General features: G+C 47.7%; 1 protein-coding gene across 1 annotated transcript in view; it reads left to right on the forward strand.

Annotated features, from left to right (window-relative positions):
- Positions 1-20078, forward strand: part of SPAG7 (sperm associated antigen 7) — a 154973-nt gene that overhangs the window by 77807 nt on the left and 57088 nt on the right. Inside the window, exon 5 of the mRNA XM_085636705.1 lies at positions 9311-9400. Within this exon, the coding sequence (XP_085492831.1) occupies positions 9311-9400 (90 nt within the window). The remainder of the gene's footprint in view (positions 1-9310; positions 9401-20078) is intronic.

Below are 20078 nucleotides of genomic sequence, written 5' to 3' on the forward strand. Positions count from 1 at the left end.
GGAAGTGTGTGAAGTTGGCCTGGTATATGCTGTCCACTAATTAAAGTGGGCAGCTTGTACCAGCCCAAACAACCCTTATTGATTAGGTTAAAGACACCCTTTATTGAAAGCTATCCTAGTGGTAGCTATGGAGAGCAGCCTTCAGGCTAAGGGGGGGGGGGGGGGGGGGGGGGGGTGTGTGTGTGTGTGTGTGTGTGTGTGTGTGTGTGTGTTACCAAACACTCTACTAACCTCTTTATGAGATTAGAGAGCAAGGCACACAATATTAATACACTAGAACGACAGTAAACAGAACAATATACACTGGGCCCCAGGGGGAGACCAAACCATATATTAAGAAAGTGGTATAAGAACCACGACTTGACTAGACGCAGTGCCTAGAGCACGTAGAATCGCTGGGACCCCAAGGAACCACCCAAGGTAGTGACACGGGACCCACGGGGGACGCGTGCAGTGTCTGGATTGTTGACCAACAAGCCTTGGCAACTGCGACCCACGCGGCTAGAGTAAAGATGCTTCTGTGTGGACCAGCAAGGTCCTGTGGACTCCCCAAGCGATGGAGAGTCAGGGCATGTCTGGAGCAACCAGGTAAGCCCGTTGAAAGTTCGAGTTCCTTCTCAGGGACCCACAGGTCGACGGACCAGGGACCTCAAGAGGAAACACAAAACATCATCCCACTGAACACTCGGAGTGTAGGCCAGTGATCTTCGGTGGAATCGCTGCTCGGGGTCGGGACTACAGGTAGTCCAAAGCACAGCTTCAGGGATCGCCAAAAAGCATATGCTGCTGCAAATGTGCACGGTGTCCAGGGGTTCGGGTTGCAGTGTCCCCACGAGGGCTTTGGGTCTCCGGTTTGCTGAGAGCACTGATCGCCCTCAGGGAAGCTTGGGAACCCACCTCCTGTGTTGCAAAATCTTTGGTTCCGTCGGGAGCTGCGTAGATGCAAACCGGTCAGATACGTTGAGTTGCCTGCCTTGCAGGGGAATAACTCCTTTACTCCAAGGGAGATTCTTCTGTTGTCCAGCAAAGCGTAGATCGTCGAAGAATACTTGGTTTCTGTAGCAGAGTTTAGTCCAAGTAATATCTAAAGTCCTGTAGCCAGGGATTCCTACTTTATACCCAAGGAAGGGGTGGGACAAACTCTGGGGACCCACCTATGGGAGGGTCAGGGTAGAGGGGTGGCTACACCAATGTCCTTTGTCCAGTTTCACGCCAGAGCCGGGGCTGAGAGCCCCTGTAACCGGTTTGCGGTGGACTATGCACAGGGACACCAAATGTGCCCCCAGTGCAGACATCAAAGCACTCTCAGAATGCACCCACCCAGACCCAATACATTAAAGCCTGTCTGGGAGGTGCTCACACCTCCATGTGACAGGAAATCTATTATCCAGCCGTCCCCTGCTGGAGTTTTGTCCAGCAGCAGGTGGGCAGACTTGTGTCTGTGGCTGGCAGCATCCATTTTGTGATACCAGAGCTTGCAAAGCTGGTACCGGGTGTACCAGTGCTGTCATATTTCTCCCTCTAGTAGGGTGGAATCATACCTTCCACACCAGTTACTGGTGTGGAAGGTATGATTCCAAGGTGTTTGACACCAAACACGACATGTTTCCATGCAGCCGTTTTAAAGTTTGCATTTACCGCGAGGTTATAATGCACTTAAGAGTATATGGTTGGCTGCATCACAAACAACCCTGGAATAGAGGTTCCGAAGGCTGCAGAGGGGCTCTGCTCATGCAGGTGCACCCTCACATAAAACCCAGCACCCTGCCTTCAGGATTGATAAGGCCTGCCATGGGATGACTGATGGGTTTATATGTGCAGTGATATGTATAGATATAGTGAACCTATATCTAAGTAAGGGGTGCATACACCACCTTACACAGGCTGCTGTAGCAGACCTGTTGTGTCATTTTGAATAGTCTCCCAGGGGTGGCATAATACATGCTGCAGCCCCTGAGAGGCCTCTGGGGTACCTGTGCCCTGGTACATAGTATATCATATACTAGGGACTTATAAGGGTACCCCAGAATCCAATCTGAAGTGTACCTAAAGTACATGCAATCAATTTAGAGAGAAAGCAGCTAGGCTGGGGTCCTGGATAGCAGGATCCCAGCCAGACTAAGTCGAAAACAGTGAAACATCAGCAAAAAGTGGGAGTAACTATAAGAAGCAGATCCAACTCTCCTACAGGGAGGACCGGGCTTGGCAGTTCGGGTTGGACTGTTCCCATGAGGCCCAGGGTCAAGACTGATTTGCTTATGGCTGGGTTTAAACTGGAATGGCATTGAAAGCAACAAACCGATGGATTTAGGCCCAGATCTCTGTACTGGGGTGAATGTATGACCTTGTTCTGCATTCTGTCCAACTGTTGTTTTTGCTCCTGTTTTGTATTTCAGCATTTCTATAGAGCTTACTGCCGCTATGTGGGCCGCGGAAGAGCTTGCTTACATGAGTTGCATGCTACTCTTTGTAGGTTGTTTTGATCCTGTGTGGGTAGGGTTCCATGTCGTGAGATTCGGTTATCGACGCAGTACTTAGCAGTGCAACGGATGAGGAAGTGTGAGAGACAGGCGAGCAGTTTATGGTTTTCAGTAAGATGGCATCTTTGAGCAGTTCTGCAGGTCCCTTTATGGCATTTCTTATTTTCATAGTCCACTTAGTTAGTTCACTGGGTTGTTAATTCTGAGATATTTAGTTCAAAGTTCATGGTCTTCAGCAAGTATAGGTTGGACGAAGGCATGGATCAGAGATCTGCAGGGATGGACTTCACTATTATCCCATATGTGATCACCATTGTGAGATGTCGAAAGGTAGTTAGAGCATATAATTAGTTGGGACCCATAGTGGTGAACTAAATTAAAGTCAAGGCCACTGGAATCATGTTATTGTGCGACCGCAGCTTTTTTCTGCAGAATTATAGATTTGCCGCAATTGCTATGTAATCCATCATCTGCTGCAAGTATGCAGACTTTAGCAAAAAAGAAATCATTCTAGTTCAAACAGTTTCAGTTACTATAAACACAGGACGCATGTTGCCGTGCAGTGGAAGGGCCTTTGCACGGGTTACCTTTCTGTTGCTTATTGCTTTATTTGGGTGCTAAATTGATACTAATGAGGTGCAACCAATGCCCAGACAGCGTTAATGCGTGTAAAAATAAGTAATGAAGTAATCCTAGCTCAAAGTGCTGCATTACCCTGCATAATTTACCTTTTCTTGCTGTGTAATTTACCAAACTCTGCTGCATAATTTGGACCTCCCCTGCCGCATAATTCCAGTGGGCCTGAATAAAGTCCTCCGTTGGCTGGCTGCAAGTGACAGATATCTTCGGGTATTCCATGCATGTTCAGTTTGTGACAGGTGGTTTATTGCAGTGGTGTTGTACAGGACTTGGTGATAGACATGGCCCAAAGCAGTTGTGTCTAATGAGTGTGAAAGTGGTAAGCAGTATAAGGAAATTATTGTGAGGTCTGTTTAACTGGACAGGACGGGGATCGGTGATTATACCAATAGTCTCCATAGCCCAAATGCCTGTATGACCAGAGTTATCCTCCGTTTCCAAGGGGACCTTGCCATCATTTTGGAGGGTCACTGTTTAAATACGAAGCACACATGCATTGACTTAAGTGCTTTCAGACAAGTTTGATTTGAGGTGGATCATCACACTATGCACCGGGGTGAGGAAGCCAAGCCACACGTGTGGGTTTTACTACCCTTTAGAAGATTATGTATGCCTTTATTAAGGTCTTGATTAAATGCCACTAGATCGTTTTTTGACATATTTGAGGTGTCAAACATGTCACCCACATGCTAAGATCTAGACACACTATCGCAATCTCATATCACTTAGTATACCGCTACAATTAAGAAACTAGGGCCATTAAGTCCAATAGTCTCGCGCCCTGTTTTTTACCTCGACATGGACTTGAAACCCAATTAAATAGATGGCCCCACGAGGTCTAAAGTCCATTTGAGCTCATACTTTTTTTTCCAATCTTCTCACCCATTGACTGGAAACAAATGCAAAACCCCATTGGTGATTAAAAGACCTCTGATAAAGCGCCCTCTCGCGGGGTCCGTTGGGCATTGCAGCTCCAGCCCAGTGATGAAGCATGCCACCTTCGGGTGGGTGACGGCACTTGCTCATATGAGCGCATGCTCCCGGTGACTACATCCAGACTCCACTGAGAGGCTGCCATAGTCCGTTCGGAACAGTGTACCCCCTATTTTATGGCTATAGTCGACTGCCCAACCACTGAGTGTTAAGGTATTAGTGTATTGTAAATGCATTTATATGGCACTTACTACCCGTAAAGAATTATTGTAGTACTTTATGTTGGGTAGCACTCTACTCTTTAACCCAGTGTTAGTAGGTTTACTACCTGTGGTAAGCCCCATCACCTGGCGCAAAGGCTGCGTCAGAGGAGCAGCCTTGAAGCGAAATTTCAAATAGAACCACCGTCAAACTGGATCTGAAATCCTAGATAGTGGGTTCACATAATCTGTCTGGAAAAGGTGTACAAAAGTGTCCTCTAAACAGCCCCATTTTGTTCCTGATAAAAGTTCATTTTAAAATACTATCGCTTTTAATGAACCTCTCTCAGTGCAGTGATGTCATCTGATGTATTAAGGTGAAACATTAAAGAAATACATGTTCTTGAATTCTTCATATTCCTGTGGTGTTTGTTGCATGATTTACATTTACCTCTGCCATTTTCAAGGCTCGGCTCTTACTGAGAAGTGAGACCATAAACTTGTCTTTACTCTGCTTCTAAACCCGGGAGCATAAACGGATCCTTTCTGTTCCCTAAACCTGATCTGACACCGAGGCCTATTCTGGACCTCCTATTCTTGAACAAGTTCATCAAGACTCAAAAGTTCGAGAGGACCCCACTGCAATAACAAGCATTTGCAATGCAATAGGTCTCGCATTATTAAAGTTTGAACTATTGGCATTGCTAAATAATGCAACACCAATAGCTCAAACTTTAATAATGCGAGACCTGTTGCATTGCAAATGCTTGTTATATACTGCTGCTGTCTTTTGTAGAGTATTTATTCTGCCACTGGTGTGTGTGTGTGTGTGTTGCACAAACGCTTTACACATTCCCTCTGTGATAAGCCTGCCTGCTCTGCGCCAAGCAACCAAGGGGGTGAGCAGGGGTTGTCTTGAGGGTGTAACACCCTTACCCTGACTGGAGTGGTGGGTTCTACCTGGCTTAGGCGCATACCCTAGCCAACCAGAAACACTATTTCTAACAAACGCCACTGAATCTCTCGACTGCTCCCGCCCCCATCTCCAACACACCTACAGACCCCGTCCCGAAGGCAGGTGGAGAGGGTGCAGCCCCTAGAAGGACAGACGAAGGGAGTGATATGTGCTTGGGGACGTGTGGGGAGGGGGGGGGCACTGCCCCGAACCACGCATAAACTCACACAAGGCTGGCACTGAACCAGCCTCACTGACCCGGCGGGGAGCCTGTCGAGGCGCTAGAGGCCAGTCCAGCTCTGGCAGGTGGAGCCACTTTTCCATGGACCTCTAACACGGCTATGAGAGCCCCAAACCCTACTCTGCCGGGGCGCACACTACAAGCCCTCACACCCCCAAATATAGGGGCAGGAATCATACCTGCCGCACACAGCTCTTTTACATATCTTATCACACAGACCTCCTGACTGCCCCCAAGAGCCGGCAGTGGCGGATGACCCCAGAGAGGAGACTTCTGTAATATGTGCAACGCCGTCTACTCCCCGTCACTGCTATGGTGCAATATAGCTCCAAAGACCCCCCCCCCAGCCGAGCGTGTCGTGTCTGGCCGAGCAAGATAGCGCCTCTCAGAAGAGCCTTCTGGTCTCCTGCCCCCACCCCCACCACACCTGACGGAGGAACCTCTCTGTGCACCGTGCACTCACTCAAATATAGCGCCGTGTGAAGGAAGAACGCGCCGCACAGTCACTCAAAGCGCCACGTACCTTCAAATAAATACATCTTCGCTGCTCAGTCTAAACAGGGTGCCTGCGGGGGTCAATTGGTGACGTGAACTGAGCCCCCACTCGCCCAACGAAGCATCAAAAATGGGGGCGGGCGATACCCCCCTCCACACCTCGACCACACAACCTGCCAAAAAGCACAGAGCCCAGTCCGTGAACTCCCAAGTACCACAGATGTGAGTGACATCTATGAGGAAACTAGACAAGAGAGGGGCACGGGCGGAGGGTGGCGTGAGAGGGAGAGGAGGGGGCGAGGATGAGTGAAAGAGGGGAGACGGAGAAAGAGACAGAGTGTAGAGGCAGAGGAAAAAGAGTGGCAGAGGTAGAAGTGGAGAGAAAAGAGGAAATGGAGAGAGGGGAAGTAACACGTGTGCGGGAGAAAGAAGAAAACGAGAGATACACAGAGAGCCCAAGAAATAGAGCAAAAAGTGAGAGAATGAAGTAGATTATAAGAATGAAAGACAAGGAGGAGGAAACGCACAGCACGAAATGGAGAGAGAAGGAGGAAGAAAACGAGCTGCGCAACAGGGAGATGGGAGTAGCAATACACAGAGACCAAAGAATGGAGTAAAATGCGAGAGGAAGATTAGAAACGCAAAAGCAAGAAAGAGAGAGAAGGAGGAAGAAAGAGAAGGAGGAAGAAAACGAGCCACCCAACAGGAAGACGGGATTACTGTTACACAGTGACCAAACAAGCGGCAGTGCGCGATCACTATTGCTATAGAAAAAACACGCCCGCGAGTGGTGCGGGCGCCACAGCTAAACATGTGGTTTCAGTTATCGCGTCCGTGTCTGGGCATGATAATTGAAACCACATGGCCTTTGGTGCGCTTAATAGACACAAATAGGCCATGGGCGGAGCAATGCGCCCGCCTTTGGCCTATTGCGTGCTCTTGGTAAAAAACACGCACGCAAAGGCCAATAGCGGGGCACAAAAGGAAAAGCACAAGCGTATGCGATTCCTAGGGCGATATTTGAAACCCCCCACAAAAGGGATCTCTCTGCTCGAGCAGTGCTGCACACTGCAACGCTAGGCGCGAGACCTAAAAAGTGACTATAGATTTCAAGGACGCCTATCTGCATGTTCCGATAAACAGCTGGCACAACAGTGTTTCATGTTTGTGGTAGACAATGTGCATTACCAAGTCAAGGCACAAAGGATGTTTCCAAAATGTCTTGGTTTGGTAGCAGCTCACTTGAGAAGACAAGGGATACATGTGTATTTTTACTCGGACAATTCGCTGATTAAAGGCGAATTTGCTGACACCGTATCAAAAAGCATACGCACAGTGATGCAAACTTTGCACAGTTTGAGATTCTACCTAAACTCTAAGAAATCATCCCTAGTCCTCGAAAGAAAAACCTTCTTCAAAACCCATGTACAAAGTGTGACACAACTACTTAACACTTAAAGAAGTAAGCACTCCCTCCTAAAAAGGGTTAATCCCTCTACAGCCCCATATTGTGTGCATGGGTGGCATTGGTATGTGAAATGCATCTCTGGCACAGCAGTGAGGTTATCGCTCCAAAGTTCCACAACCTGTCTCCCTTAAGGTAAGTACGATGTAGGTACTTTTCTTGTCGCAATCAACACTGTGATGCAATAGCGTCCTCATCAGACAGTGGACTTGGATCACCTTCCCATGCCCGACGCAACAGATCAAAGGTTTCTGGAATATTGATGTATGAGGAGCAGTAGATCTGTGTCTTCTTGTTATCCTTCAACTCCCTACGTCTATGGTTTTGCCTTCAATGAACTGAAGTTAAGGAGCTCCTCCAGATCAGACCAAGACTGCATTCTTGGTTGCCATCACTTCACTGCGTAGGGCGAGAGAGCTACAGGCCCTCACAATACAAGGAGTAAGAACCTTACCTCAAAATACATAGGGACAGGGTGGTCACAAGAACAAACTCATAATTTCTCCCAAAGGTCATTCAGCACTTCCATGTTAACCAAGCAGTACAACCACAGCCTTTTTTCCAACAGCCTAGGACGCAAGCAGAAAGGTTCTACGCACACCAGATGTCCAAAGGGTTGTCCTGTATTAACTGAGAGTAACAAAGCAGGAAGAGGAAGGAAAGTCAGTTCTTCATGTCCTTTGCATCAGTAAAAGAGTGTTCCCAAGTCACAAAAGGGACCACAGCGGGGTGGATAGCGCAGACTATGGAAACAAGATAGCAGGAATAGCATTAGAGGAGAAACCAAGAGTGCCCTCCTCAAGACAAAGGAAGTCACACTCTCATTCATTGCTATCACATCCATAAACATCTGCATGGCGGAACCGTGGTCGCCTGCACATTTGCACAAAACACTATTGTGTAGACCATTAAGCTAATGGAGAAGCACATGATGGACTTAAAGTGCTAAGACACCTGTTCCGAAAGGCACATATTCATTTCAGCTGAACCTCCCATGGGAAGGGGTAATTCCGCTACCCAACCTATGCTCGGCATGTGAATCCAGAGAAGATTCATGCTTACTGACCTGTGGGAGTAGTTTTGCAGCTTGTAGAATTTTCTGGACCCTGCTGCCTCCCCAGAAATGAGGTGTGGCTTGAAATTAAGAGGGAAAAGGGAGTACCCAAAGAAAAGTAAGAAGCCCAAAGACTACAGCTGACCAAAAGGAGGAAACCAATCTTAAGGTGGCAGAGATGCATGGGGACTTCAGGGGCGTACTTCTGAAATCACAAAGGAATGGAGATACCCACCAAATGATTCACAATGCCCAGAGAAAGGAGAAAAAACAGTGTAAGGATACAATTCCGGTCAGAACAACTTCGTGACTAATAATGCATGTGAACCCAGATAATACTTCCAAGCTGCAAAATATTCCTACAATTAAACCATTTTGTTTTGTTCAAGCTCCGCACAAATGCTACTTTGAGATTTTGGACCTTTTTACTGACTTCCCCATCCAAAATCATGGCACCTGAAATCTAGTAATACTTGTCACCATATTAACCATTGTCTCTGGGAATGTCATTGCAATGGCCGGTCTGCAAGAAGTGGTAAATCAGCAATTCAAGTTGCACTAGCTGTTTTAGTTCCTTCCAAGAAGTCAGAACGAGGGTGGGTTTCTGCAGATCGACTCTTTGCATATTCAAGATTCATGCAGCCACCACTATGAAATAATCTGGCATCCAGACTGATATTTCATTTTTTTCTTGCTATATATTCTGGATATGAAGTTTCACAGCATTACATATTAAACATGCAGTTGTGAATATTTAGAATTGGGAAATTACCATTACAAGTCACTAATCTGAAATGTGTGTCTATAGTGAGATGTATATTTTACATATAAATCCCATTTTTTGGCAGGAATTTGCACCATCAGATGAGGAGCTGGAAGCCTATCGCAGCGGAGAGGAGTGGGACCCTCAAAAAGCTGAAGAAAAGAGGAAACTGAAGGTCCAGTGGGCAAATTGAGTCTGGGGAGGGCCAGGGAGGGTGGGGTGAGGGGGCGGTTGTAGGGTTTCGTGGTGGCAGCTGCAGCTCCCTAGTGCAGGTCGAAAGATCTGGGACTGAGAGCAATATTGTGTCCGAGAAAAGGGGATATTGGGAGAACGCCAAAAGTAGGAAACTCTGACTTGTCACTCTAGCAGGTCTTTGCGGGTATCCTTGCACCCATTGATCGAAGTGCGTACACTGTGGTGGTAGGAGTCCTGCTCTCCTTGGTAGCAGGTTTCAATACAGCATCAAACATGGATGCAGTTAAACCTGGGCGACACCAGGCCTGAAGTTGGAATTGGGTGTGTGCTTCTGTTCTGGCACAGTCATTACAAGGAACAATTTACCTAAGGCTTAACATATTCATTATTTGCTGCCCTTAATAATGACTTGTGCTGCTCTGAGTGGGAGGGTTCTAAGGGCTTTCTCAACTGTTTATCCATTACTTATTGTCGGAAGCGCATTTATAAGTCGACCGTAACAGTTTCTTTTGTTTACTTTACCTTATGGTTCCACTGAGATCGTTAGCAGGGAAATGTATTTATTATGTGTTTGAAAAGCACTGCTAGCCATTCTCTTGTGCCTCAGATCGTATTGAGGCGCAGTTGCATATAAAGATTGGTGGTAACAGGATAGTACGGAACACAATCTAGAAATGGAAACCATCAGGCAAAGGTAGAGTCTGCCAAGGGCTTCTGCTATCCGATGTGCCCCCAAACAATACCAAACCCTTCAGAACAGTTCTGAAAGCCAAGGAGTGAAAATACATTTGCTATAGGTAGTGGGCTTTGGAACCAGTAGTGTGTGGCCCTGAGAAAATAACTCCCAATGCTGAGGTGTCCTCTCCGACACCCTCAGCACATAAACAGGTTACACCCGCCCTGTTTGTATCATCGTATGAAACATACATCTACTTTCTAATCTGTACTATCAACCAAGCCTACATTTGCTTTGTACTCTGCTGATGTTTCAATTTCTTTCTAGAAAGAGCTGCTATTTCTCCGTTATTTTTTTTTGTTTTGTTTTCAGTTTGATCTGTTTATTCCCTCTGGTCTTGCATGATTTTCATGTTTTTCACCTTTATCGACTTACAACTATTTCAATGTTGTTGGATGTTGTGTAGAAGTAACAATATGATGGCATTTTCTTTCCATAAGACTTCAAACCAGTGTTACCAAAGTAATTCTGCAAATTATATTGAGTTTTAGCCTGTTTGTGGTGGTGGTTTCAGTTTCCAGGCTGTTTGGAAGTCCTATCTTTTGGTGATTTGCACAGACCTCTAATGCCGCCCTCTCTGCTATTTAGGAATGGTCTCCTAGAATAATGCCCATTTTTCTTCTTGATTTTTCTAACTTGCAAAATGTTGAGAAGTAGATGTCCTGGGTTTCTTTGCATGTGGGACAGTGTAGGAGGAAGTGTTTCTCACTCTTCTGTTTTCAGAGTCTGTCCTCTCTGTGCTTGTAGTTTGATCTCCTTCAGACAGCCTTTATTTTTACTCTACATGTTTTGGTTTTTCGCCACAATGAGGCATTTTAGATTATATATTCTGCAGAACTGAAGTTTCTTACCAGTTACTTGTAGCACTGGAACTGGTTCTCTCGTCCCACCTAATATCTCCCTTTGTATTGTGTAGGGCTTCAGTTGAACCCAGTTTAGTTCCTCGGAAGCCCCTCTTCCTACTTATGGTTTCCTATTTTGCCATTCTGTGGGGCGCTGCAGAGGGTTTGTAAGGATGTGAGAACATTTCATGGATTAAGTGGTGCTTTTGTCTGTTTGATCTTTCAGTGCCTTGTAGTTGAGGGTGAAATTGCCTCAGTTCTTCACTGCACCCATGATCCGGGCAGTTTCTGTGCACACAGTCTATCGGTAGTGGATTGGGAGGTTACATGCCGAGACAGGGTGAGATTCATGGCATTCCTTGCATGGAACGATGCAACAATATACATAGGAGTTCAACTCCATTTAGGAATGTAGCAAATGCCAGATTAATGTCGCAATTCAATTCGGAAGAAAGGTGCAGAGCTAAGAGATGAAAGGTTGAAAGTTGGCAGACGTAGACGTTGGTAGTGTACCGTGAATCGAAGGGAAGAGGAATATGCTGGGATTCTGTTCATCCTCTTGGTGGCTTTTGATAAGTGGACCACAAGTTCCTGATTTGATATTCTGGGGTTGTGGCTGCTGTTAAAGGCCCCCCTTCTGTAGCTTTCAAACATAGAGGATTCATCAGACATTTATATTTAGGCATTTCTCCTTTGCCCCCTCACCTGACAATTTTATGAGTTGGAAGTACATGAAGATTGCGGCCACAAGAATAATTCTTGAAGATAAGACCGTAATAACACTCTAGATTCAGTAATGAAGCCTTCTGAGAGATCAAGAAAGAGGTGCACTGGCTACAAGGCGGGAATGGTTTTATCTGGTCTTGGACATGTGACTAGACTGGTGGAATGGATAGTCTCAAAGTGTCGAGCTCAGAGGATGTGGCTTAACAGATCAGTTGACCTCCAAGCTGGGGAACTAGTTTCGAGTCTCGGCAGGGACGCTCAACATCCAGTGATTCTGGGCAAATCACTTGTGCTTAACAAAAATGAATGAGTCCGTCTTTAACACAACTGGTGATCATGTAAAGCGCTTCAGGTCGAGTTTGCGCTAAAGGTGAAGTAGAAAAATTAATTCTTGGACCTGGCCAGAAGTTCAGGAAGTCTTGTTGAGTTTAAGGTGTATAGATAGGGTGTGCCACAATATGGAATGCCCAACCCTTTCTTTATGTTAAGGTTTAGATAACAAGTTAAATAGGCTGGGTTAACGTGCGCGATGTAGGTAATTGAAATATAGTTTACATTAATTCCAGACATCTATATATATTGAGTGGGTTGCGACAAGGAATGGAGTACTGCTGGTTTCATGCACCAGTTGGCCATCGTGTGTCAAGTAAGTGTAGGGCTACCTTGTGCTTTGCCATGGTCTCCAGATTCGATCATGTTTGCGGGTCACCCTTTTCCAGTGTAAACTGCCTTTTCAAGTGTGTAGCAGTGATCCATGTCCTGTTTCTATTCCTATAGAATGGGTTGGGATTTGTCGTCTTCCATTGTTTGGCCATGTACAGCTTGGCAATTAAATAGCCTTTTTTGTTTTTCTTTCTTAGAGTTTTATATAGCACAAACTTGACATGAAGGTATCGGATATCAGAGCTCTTTACATGAGCACCAGTTGCGGTACACAAGGACACATTGAGGAGGTGGTGACTTATATTAACCTTTTCGCTAGGATCTTCGCATAGATCTTCATTTTTACATTGATAAGGTATATGGGGCAGTATGAGGAGCACCGGTTCGGCGGTCTCCAGAGCTTATGCAGGACTACAATGGTGGCTTCCTGCATATATTCAGGGCAGCAGCCTTTCTGAATCTAGTCTCCGTATGGTGAGTGAATATATATGGGATTAAGAACTGGTATTTAAAAGAAATAAACTGGGAAGCCATTAGGGCCAGGCATTTTTCCCAAATTGCAGAGCAGCTGTTGCTTCTGCAAGCTCCAGTAATGTTGTGGGATAATCTAATAGTTCCTTACCTTTTCTGGATAATGGTTAAATTGGAAATTCTCAGCGATGCAGTTGCTAAGTTGAGCCTGGGTGGAGTGTGCTGGGCATATAGCATTTGATATGAAGCTGCAAAGGCTTCTGTGATGTCCTGTGAATGTGTTCTCATGGTGTTGGCCCTGTGTCTGATGCTCAGGACCGCTTGGGGTTGTATAATGCTGATGGCCAGTCTATGGAGTACATTACCTGATTTGTTGCCGAAATGGTTTGTTTGAAGCATATGTGCTATAGATACACATGCTTTGCATAAGTCCGCCATATAGTGTTGGACTCTGATGATTGTAAGTTGTTTTTGTTCCAAGAAATTTTCTTCAAGGCTGTGTGACTTCCCTTCTTGGTAATACTGTGCATGGTCATCAAGGCCGTCTTCAGAACCCCAACGGGTTCAGATGTAATTTCTCACACTCCTGTTCGAGACTCCTTCGGGCTCTATTTGATTCTTTAGGGTCTCCGAAAGTTCAGACTACAGCCGGGGCCTCCTCCACACTGGGACCTACATCCCCTCGATCTTCGGTCTCTTCACCGAAACACAAACTTTAATTTTCAAATCCGACCACAGCTCAAGTTCTCGGACCAAAATCTCCACCGTAGTCAATTTTTTAGCAATTTCAAGAACGGCTGAACCCGAAACAACAGAAACTCCAGATTCGTCCTGGATCTAAAAGTATAGAGCTCCAGCCAGCAAAACAACAATCTTCAAAAAAGCAGTTGCCTTTTGAAGAAGCTTTGGATGTTCCTATTATCCCCTTAAAAATGAAGAAGGATGTTGCTATCAGCCCGTTTCACATCCTTGTTCCATCTTCACCTACACCACCGCCACCTCGCTCACTACATTTATCTGAGGCAGGTGATTGAGGAGACAAATCACTAATAGGAGAAGATGATCAGGACATTTCTGAAAACATTCACCCACTGGATGCTTGAAATTATTAAGACCTTGAACCACAAGGGGAGACAGACCCTGATCTATATCCCACAAGACCATCACCACCCGATAATGCCTCTGCATATCAGGATTTAATAGCATGTGCAGCAACTTTCCAACAGGTCCCCTTATAATAGGATTCAATAGAAGAGCATTTCCTTTTTGAGACTTTGTCTAATGCAAAAAGAGGGGCACAATATGTACAATTACTTAAAGTCATGACTTGTCACGCAGACAACATTTTTAATGACCCTGTCAAAGTTAGAATAATAACACCACGCATTGACAAAAAATAGAAGGCAGCACAATCAGACCCTACCATTATTAAAGGTCTGTTAACCCCAGACTCCTTAGTAGTCTCAAACGCAAGGAAAAGGGCTAGCTCCCAAACATCAGGAGACGCACCACCTCCAGAAAAAGAATCAAAGCTAATAGATGCTTCTGGAAAACGTGTTGCTGCACAAGCAGCTAATCATTGACGTATAGCCAACAGTCCAGCTCTAGTAACAAGATACGACCGAACCCACTGGGAAGATATGGAGGGGCTCCTCTAACACCTCCCAGTAGAGCACAGAAAAAGGGGACCGGAAATGAACGAGCGGAAACTCTTTACCAATAATTCTATTAAGTCTGCATTAGATGCAGTTGACACCACTGCCAGAGGTATAAACACCAATATCCCTTATCGTAGGCATGCATGGCTACGGATTTTAGTATTTAAGCCTGAGGTACAACAGCCTATACTAAATCTACTTTTTGACATGGAACATCTTTTTGGACCTCAAATCGATACAGCCCTTGAAAATGATGAAAGACCAAGAGGTCGCAAAATCAATGGGGTCTCTACAAACAAACACATACCTTGGTTCCTTTTGTAGAGCCAATTACAAGCTGCAAGATCTGCTACCACAGATACCACTGGGTTGGCATATAAAAACACAAGGAAAAACCTGTACTTCAAAAGCCTATTACAGGGGTTCGTATAGAGGGAACAATTTTAAAGGAAGAGGCAGAGGAAATAATACCCGTTCCTCAAATGCCAATTACAAACGATGACTTCCTTCCCATTCCCCCATAACCCCAGACCACTTAATACCTGTCAAGGCTGTCTTCAACAATTTCTCACCACTTGGAAATCGATTACAATAGATCAATGGGTGTTGGATATTATCCAACATGGTTACTGTCTGAAGCTCGATACAACTCCTCCAAATATTCCACCACGCAAACACAAACTGCCCAGTCAACATCAAATTCTCCTGCAACAAGAAATAAGTTCTGTTACAAAAAGGAGCAATAGAACCAGTTCCAAAACCGTTTCAGGGAACAGGAGTGCATTCACTATACTTCCTTATTCCCAAAAAAGATGGGTCACTACGACCCAGTCTCGATCTCGGACCTTTAAGTCATTACATCCTATCAGAACCACTTCCACATTGTCACCCCTCAAAAGATCATTCCTTTATTACAAAAGGGAGACTTCATGGCTGCCGTAGATATAAAGGACACCTACTTCCATATACCTGTTCGTCCCACTCACAGAAAATATCCTAAGATTTCTGTTTCAGGGAAAACATTATCAATTCAAGGTTCTTTCCTTCGGGATTACAACCGCACCACCGGTATTCACAAAATGTCTAACGTTGATAGCAGCACATCTCTGCAGAAAAAACATGCATGTATTTCCATAATTAGACCACTGGTTAATACAAACAATCCGTCTCAGCCTTTGCAAGCACAATACTCCACAAACCCTAACTTTGTTACATCGACTAGGGTTTACCATCAACCTACAAAAGTCACATCTACAACCAGCCAACATACAATCGTACCTAGGGGCCATGCTCAACACACATTCAGCATTGGCATACCCAAATGCAGACAGAACACACAACATAGTAAGACTAATTCAACAGTTTCAAGCAGGGAGTCCAATCCCAGCCAGAATATTTCTGCCGCTTCTGGGAACAGTGGCATCTTGTATTTCAATAGCCCCACATGAGACCTCTATAAGAATGTCTTTCTCATCAATGGACTCGGTCACTGGGCCAACTTCACGATCTAGTGTTGGAAGGCAGCTGCACATCACTCTCTGCAATGGTGGAATCCACAAAATCTGTCCAAAGGGCAGCTGTTTCAAGACCCAGTTCCACAAATAATTCTACCGGCATATGCTTCCCTAATAGGTTGGGGTGCACCTCTCCACCACCCCACAATTCAGGGTGCATGGGACTCCAAACACAAGGATCTCCATATCAGTCACCTAGAGCTGCTAGCTGTACACCTAGCAGTGAAAGCCTTCCTACCTCACTCACAACAGAAGTTGTCTTCATTCGAACCGACAATGACGGCTATGGATTACATACAAAAACAGTGGGGGAATTTCTCGCTCCAATTGTCTGTTAGCACAGACCATATCACAACATTCACCTTCTAGTAGAACATGTCCTTGCGACAAGCAATCCAATTCCGGACTTTCTAAGCAGGACACAGCAACAAGACACTGCTACTGTTCGAAGAGCCAGGTCTTGAGGAGTCTCCTGAAAGTTAGGAGGTCTTCGGTCTGCTGTAGGTGGATGGGGAGGGTGTTCCACGTCTTGGCGGTGAGGTGGGAGAATGATCTGCCGCCGGTGGTCACATTTCGGATGCGGGGGGCAGTGGCGAGGGAGCGGAGCTGGCGGGCGGGGGTGTAGAGGCTGAGTCGGCAGTTGAGGTATGCTGGTCCGGTGTCGTGGAGTGCCTTGTCGGTGAGGAGCTTGAAGGTTATCCTCTTGTTGATGGGGAGCCAGTGCAGGTCTCTCAGGTTGGGTGTGGTGTGGTGTAGTTGCGGCGGGGGATGTCGAGGATCAGGCGTGCGGAGGCGTTCTGAATGCGTTGGAGCCATTTCAGGAGTTTGGGCGGGGCTCCTGCGTAGTGTGTTGCCGTAGTCCAATCTACTGCTGCCGAGGGCCTGGGTGACCGTCCTTCTAGTTTCGGTGGGGATCCACTTGAAGATCTGCGAAGCATGCGGAGGGTGTTGAAGTAGGAGGAGGAGACTGTGTTGACCTGCTTCGTCATGGAGAGTGTGGAGTCGAGGATGACCCCTAGGTTTCGTGCATGGTCGGTGAGTGTAGGGGGTGCTCCTAGTGCCGATGGCCACCAGGAGTTGTCCCAGGCCGAGGGGGCGGAGCCGAGGATGAGGACCTCCGTCTTGTCGGAGTTTAGCTTCAGTCGGCTGTTCCTCATCCAATCGGCGACGGCCTTCATTCCTTCGTGGAGGTTGGTTTTGGCGGTGTGGGGGTCCTTGGTGTGAGCGAGCGGATCAGCTGGGTGTCGTCGGCGTAGGAGATGATGGTTAGGTCGTGCCGTCGGGCGATGTGGGCGAACGGACCCATGTAGACGTTGAACAACGTTGGGATGAGCCTTGGGGTATGCCGCAGATGATCTCAGTGACTTTGGAGCGAAAGGGGGGGAGGTGGACGCTCTGGGTTCTCCCGGAGAGGAAGGAGGTGGTCCAGTCCAGGGCCTTCTCTTGGATTCTGATATCGTGGAGGCGTGCTCTTAGTGTGTGGTGGCAGACTGTGTCGAAAGAGGCTGACCGGTCCAGGAGGATGAGGGCCGTGGTTTCTCCGTTGTCTAGCAGGATCCTGATGTCGTCGGTGGCGGCGATGAGGGCAGTCTCGGTGCTGTGGTTGTTGCGTAACCCGGACTGGGAGGGGTCCAGGATGTTGTTCTCTTCGAGGAAGCTGGTCAGTTGTTTGTTGACGGCCTTTTCGATGACCTTCGCCGGGAACGGGAGCAGGGAGATGGGTCGGAAGCTCTTGGGGTCCGCCTTGGGTTTCTTTAGTAAGGCGTTGATCTCTGCGTGCTTCCAGCTCTACGGGAAGGTCGCTGTCTCAAAGGCGATGTTGATGGTTTTTCGGAGGTGGGGTGCGATGGTGCTGCTTTCTTTGTTGAAGATGTGGTGTAGGTAGGGGTCTTCCGGGGATCTGGAGTGGACGGTGTTCATGATCTTGATGGTGTCGTTGATGTTGGTCCAGGCGGTTGGTGGTGGTGGTGGTCATGGGAGCGGGGGTGTCGGTGGTTGCCGGGGTGGTGACGGCATCGAAGCTGTCGTGGATGTCTGCGATTTTGTGATGGAAGAAGGTGGCCAGCGAGTCGCACAGGTCTTGTGACGTGGGATGTCGTTGGTGTTGGAGATGGGGTTGGAGAGTTCCTTAACGATGCTGAAGAGCTCTTTGCTGTTGTGTGCGTTGTTGTCTATGCGGTCTCTGAAGGCGGTCCTTTTGGCGGATGTGATGAGTTGGTGGTGTCGGCGGGTGATGTTCCTGTGGGCTGTGTAGCTTTCCAGTGTTCTTTCGCAGGTCCAGTTTTTTCCTAGTTTTCGGCAGGTTCGCTTGGAGGTCTTCGGTGAACCAGCTGGCTCTCTTGCTGGTGTGGGTGTGGGGGGCGGGGCTTCTTGAGCGGGCGAGGGTGTTGGCGCAGTCGTTGATCCATTGTCTGAGGCTGCGAGCTGAGGCGTCGGGGTCAGTCGGGTGGGCTCTGGGCGAGGGCGGATGTTAGCTGGTCCTCGGGCATCTGCTGGGTGCGGTGGTGTGTGGTGGATTTCCAGACGGTGAAGTGGATGCAGCGGTGGTCGGTCCAGTGGAGTTCGGTGGTGCGGTCGAAGAAGACGTGGGTGCTTGCTGAGAAGATGGGGTCAAGCGTGTGGCCGGCGGAGTGAGTAGGTGTTGTGACGAGTTGTCCGAGGTTGTCGATCAGGGTGGAGGAGTTGGAGTCGTCGTCGTCGTTGTTCTCGAGGTGGAAGTTCAGGTCCCCGAGGAGGATGTAGTCCGTTGAGGTGAGGGCGTGTGTGCTGATGAATTCGGCGATGGAGTCGCTGAACTGCGGTCGGGGTCCGGGGCGGTCTGTAGATGAGGGTGCCTCTGAGGGTGGGGTTGGGGTCGGTGTGGATCTGGAAGGGCAGGTGTTCGGCGGTGCTGAGGGTGTCGTCGGTGTCTGTCGAGATTTTGAGAGTGTTTCTGTGGAAGATGGCAATTCCTCCTCCTATTCCGTTGGTGCGGTCCTTGCGGGTGATCTTGTAGCCTTCCGGGCTGGCTATGGCAATGTCGGGTGCCGAGGAGGGGTTCAGCCAGGTCTCCGTCAGGAAGCCGACGTCTGGGGCGTTAGTGTCGAGTAGGTCCCCGAGTTCGACGGCGTGTTTGCGGGCGGAGCGGGTGTTGAGCAGGATGCATCTGAGGAGGTTGGGTTCTTCGGTAGGTGGGTTGGCGGGCCGGATGCTGGTGAAGCTACAGTTCCGACAGGAGAAGGGTCCTTGGGTGCTCTTCGGGGCAGCCAGGAAGCAGGTGCGTGATCGTCCGGCGTTGAGTGCGTGGAGGGTGCTGGAGTCATAGCAGAGGCGGGCGTCACAGCGTTCGCTGGGGCTAGGGGTCCTGGCGCTAGGTGCAGTCCATGCGTGGACGGGCTTGCCTTAGGCACGCCAGCGGCTCGCGCGTGGCCGCTGCACGGCCTCCATATAAGGGGGTTAGGGAGGGAGGAGTAGCTGGGAGGTGGGAGCGGGACGGCGAATGGGAGCAGAGGGGGCGGGGTTGCAGGGGAGACATCGGCAGGAAAAAGCAGCAGGAGTGGGCACAGCAGGAAAGGGAGAGCAGCACGTAAAAAAACACAACAGGGTTTACAGCAGTTTACCAGGGGGAGGAGAAAAAAAAAACTGTGAAACAGTAAAAAATGGTAAAGGAGACGAGGCACGATAACACCAAAATAACCAACAGTGTACCAGGGGGCGACAGTAGTAGCAAGGCACTAGCAGCAGTGGCACAAGATGAGCAGCGGAGTGGGGAGCGGCCTACCCAGAACCGGGGTCCAGGGTCAAGGGTCGCTCCTTGTCCCCAGAGGTTTGGCAGAAGCTAAAGTTAGATATAACCTTACTCTCTAAAGAGGTGGCTTGGTCGAGCAGTAAGGCAGTATCATAGGACAGTATAAACCATTTGTTGCTCACTCAGTCAGCAAATGGTCTCACACACTCAAGAACTGAACTCTAGGCCAATGATTTTTGTATAACAATAGGTAGTTGTTTTATTTTAGAACCAACAATAGGTATCAAAATATACTTTCTCCGATTGAGATGCTGTAGATAA

This window comes from Triturus cristatus, chromosome 12 (assembly GCF_964204655.1).
Source record: "Triturus cristatus chromosome 12, aTriCri1.1, whole genome shotgun sequence".
Classification (NCBI taxonomy): Eukaryota; Metazoa; Chordata; class Amphibia; order Caudata; family Salamandridae; genus Triturus; species Triturus cristatus.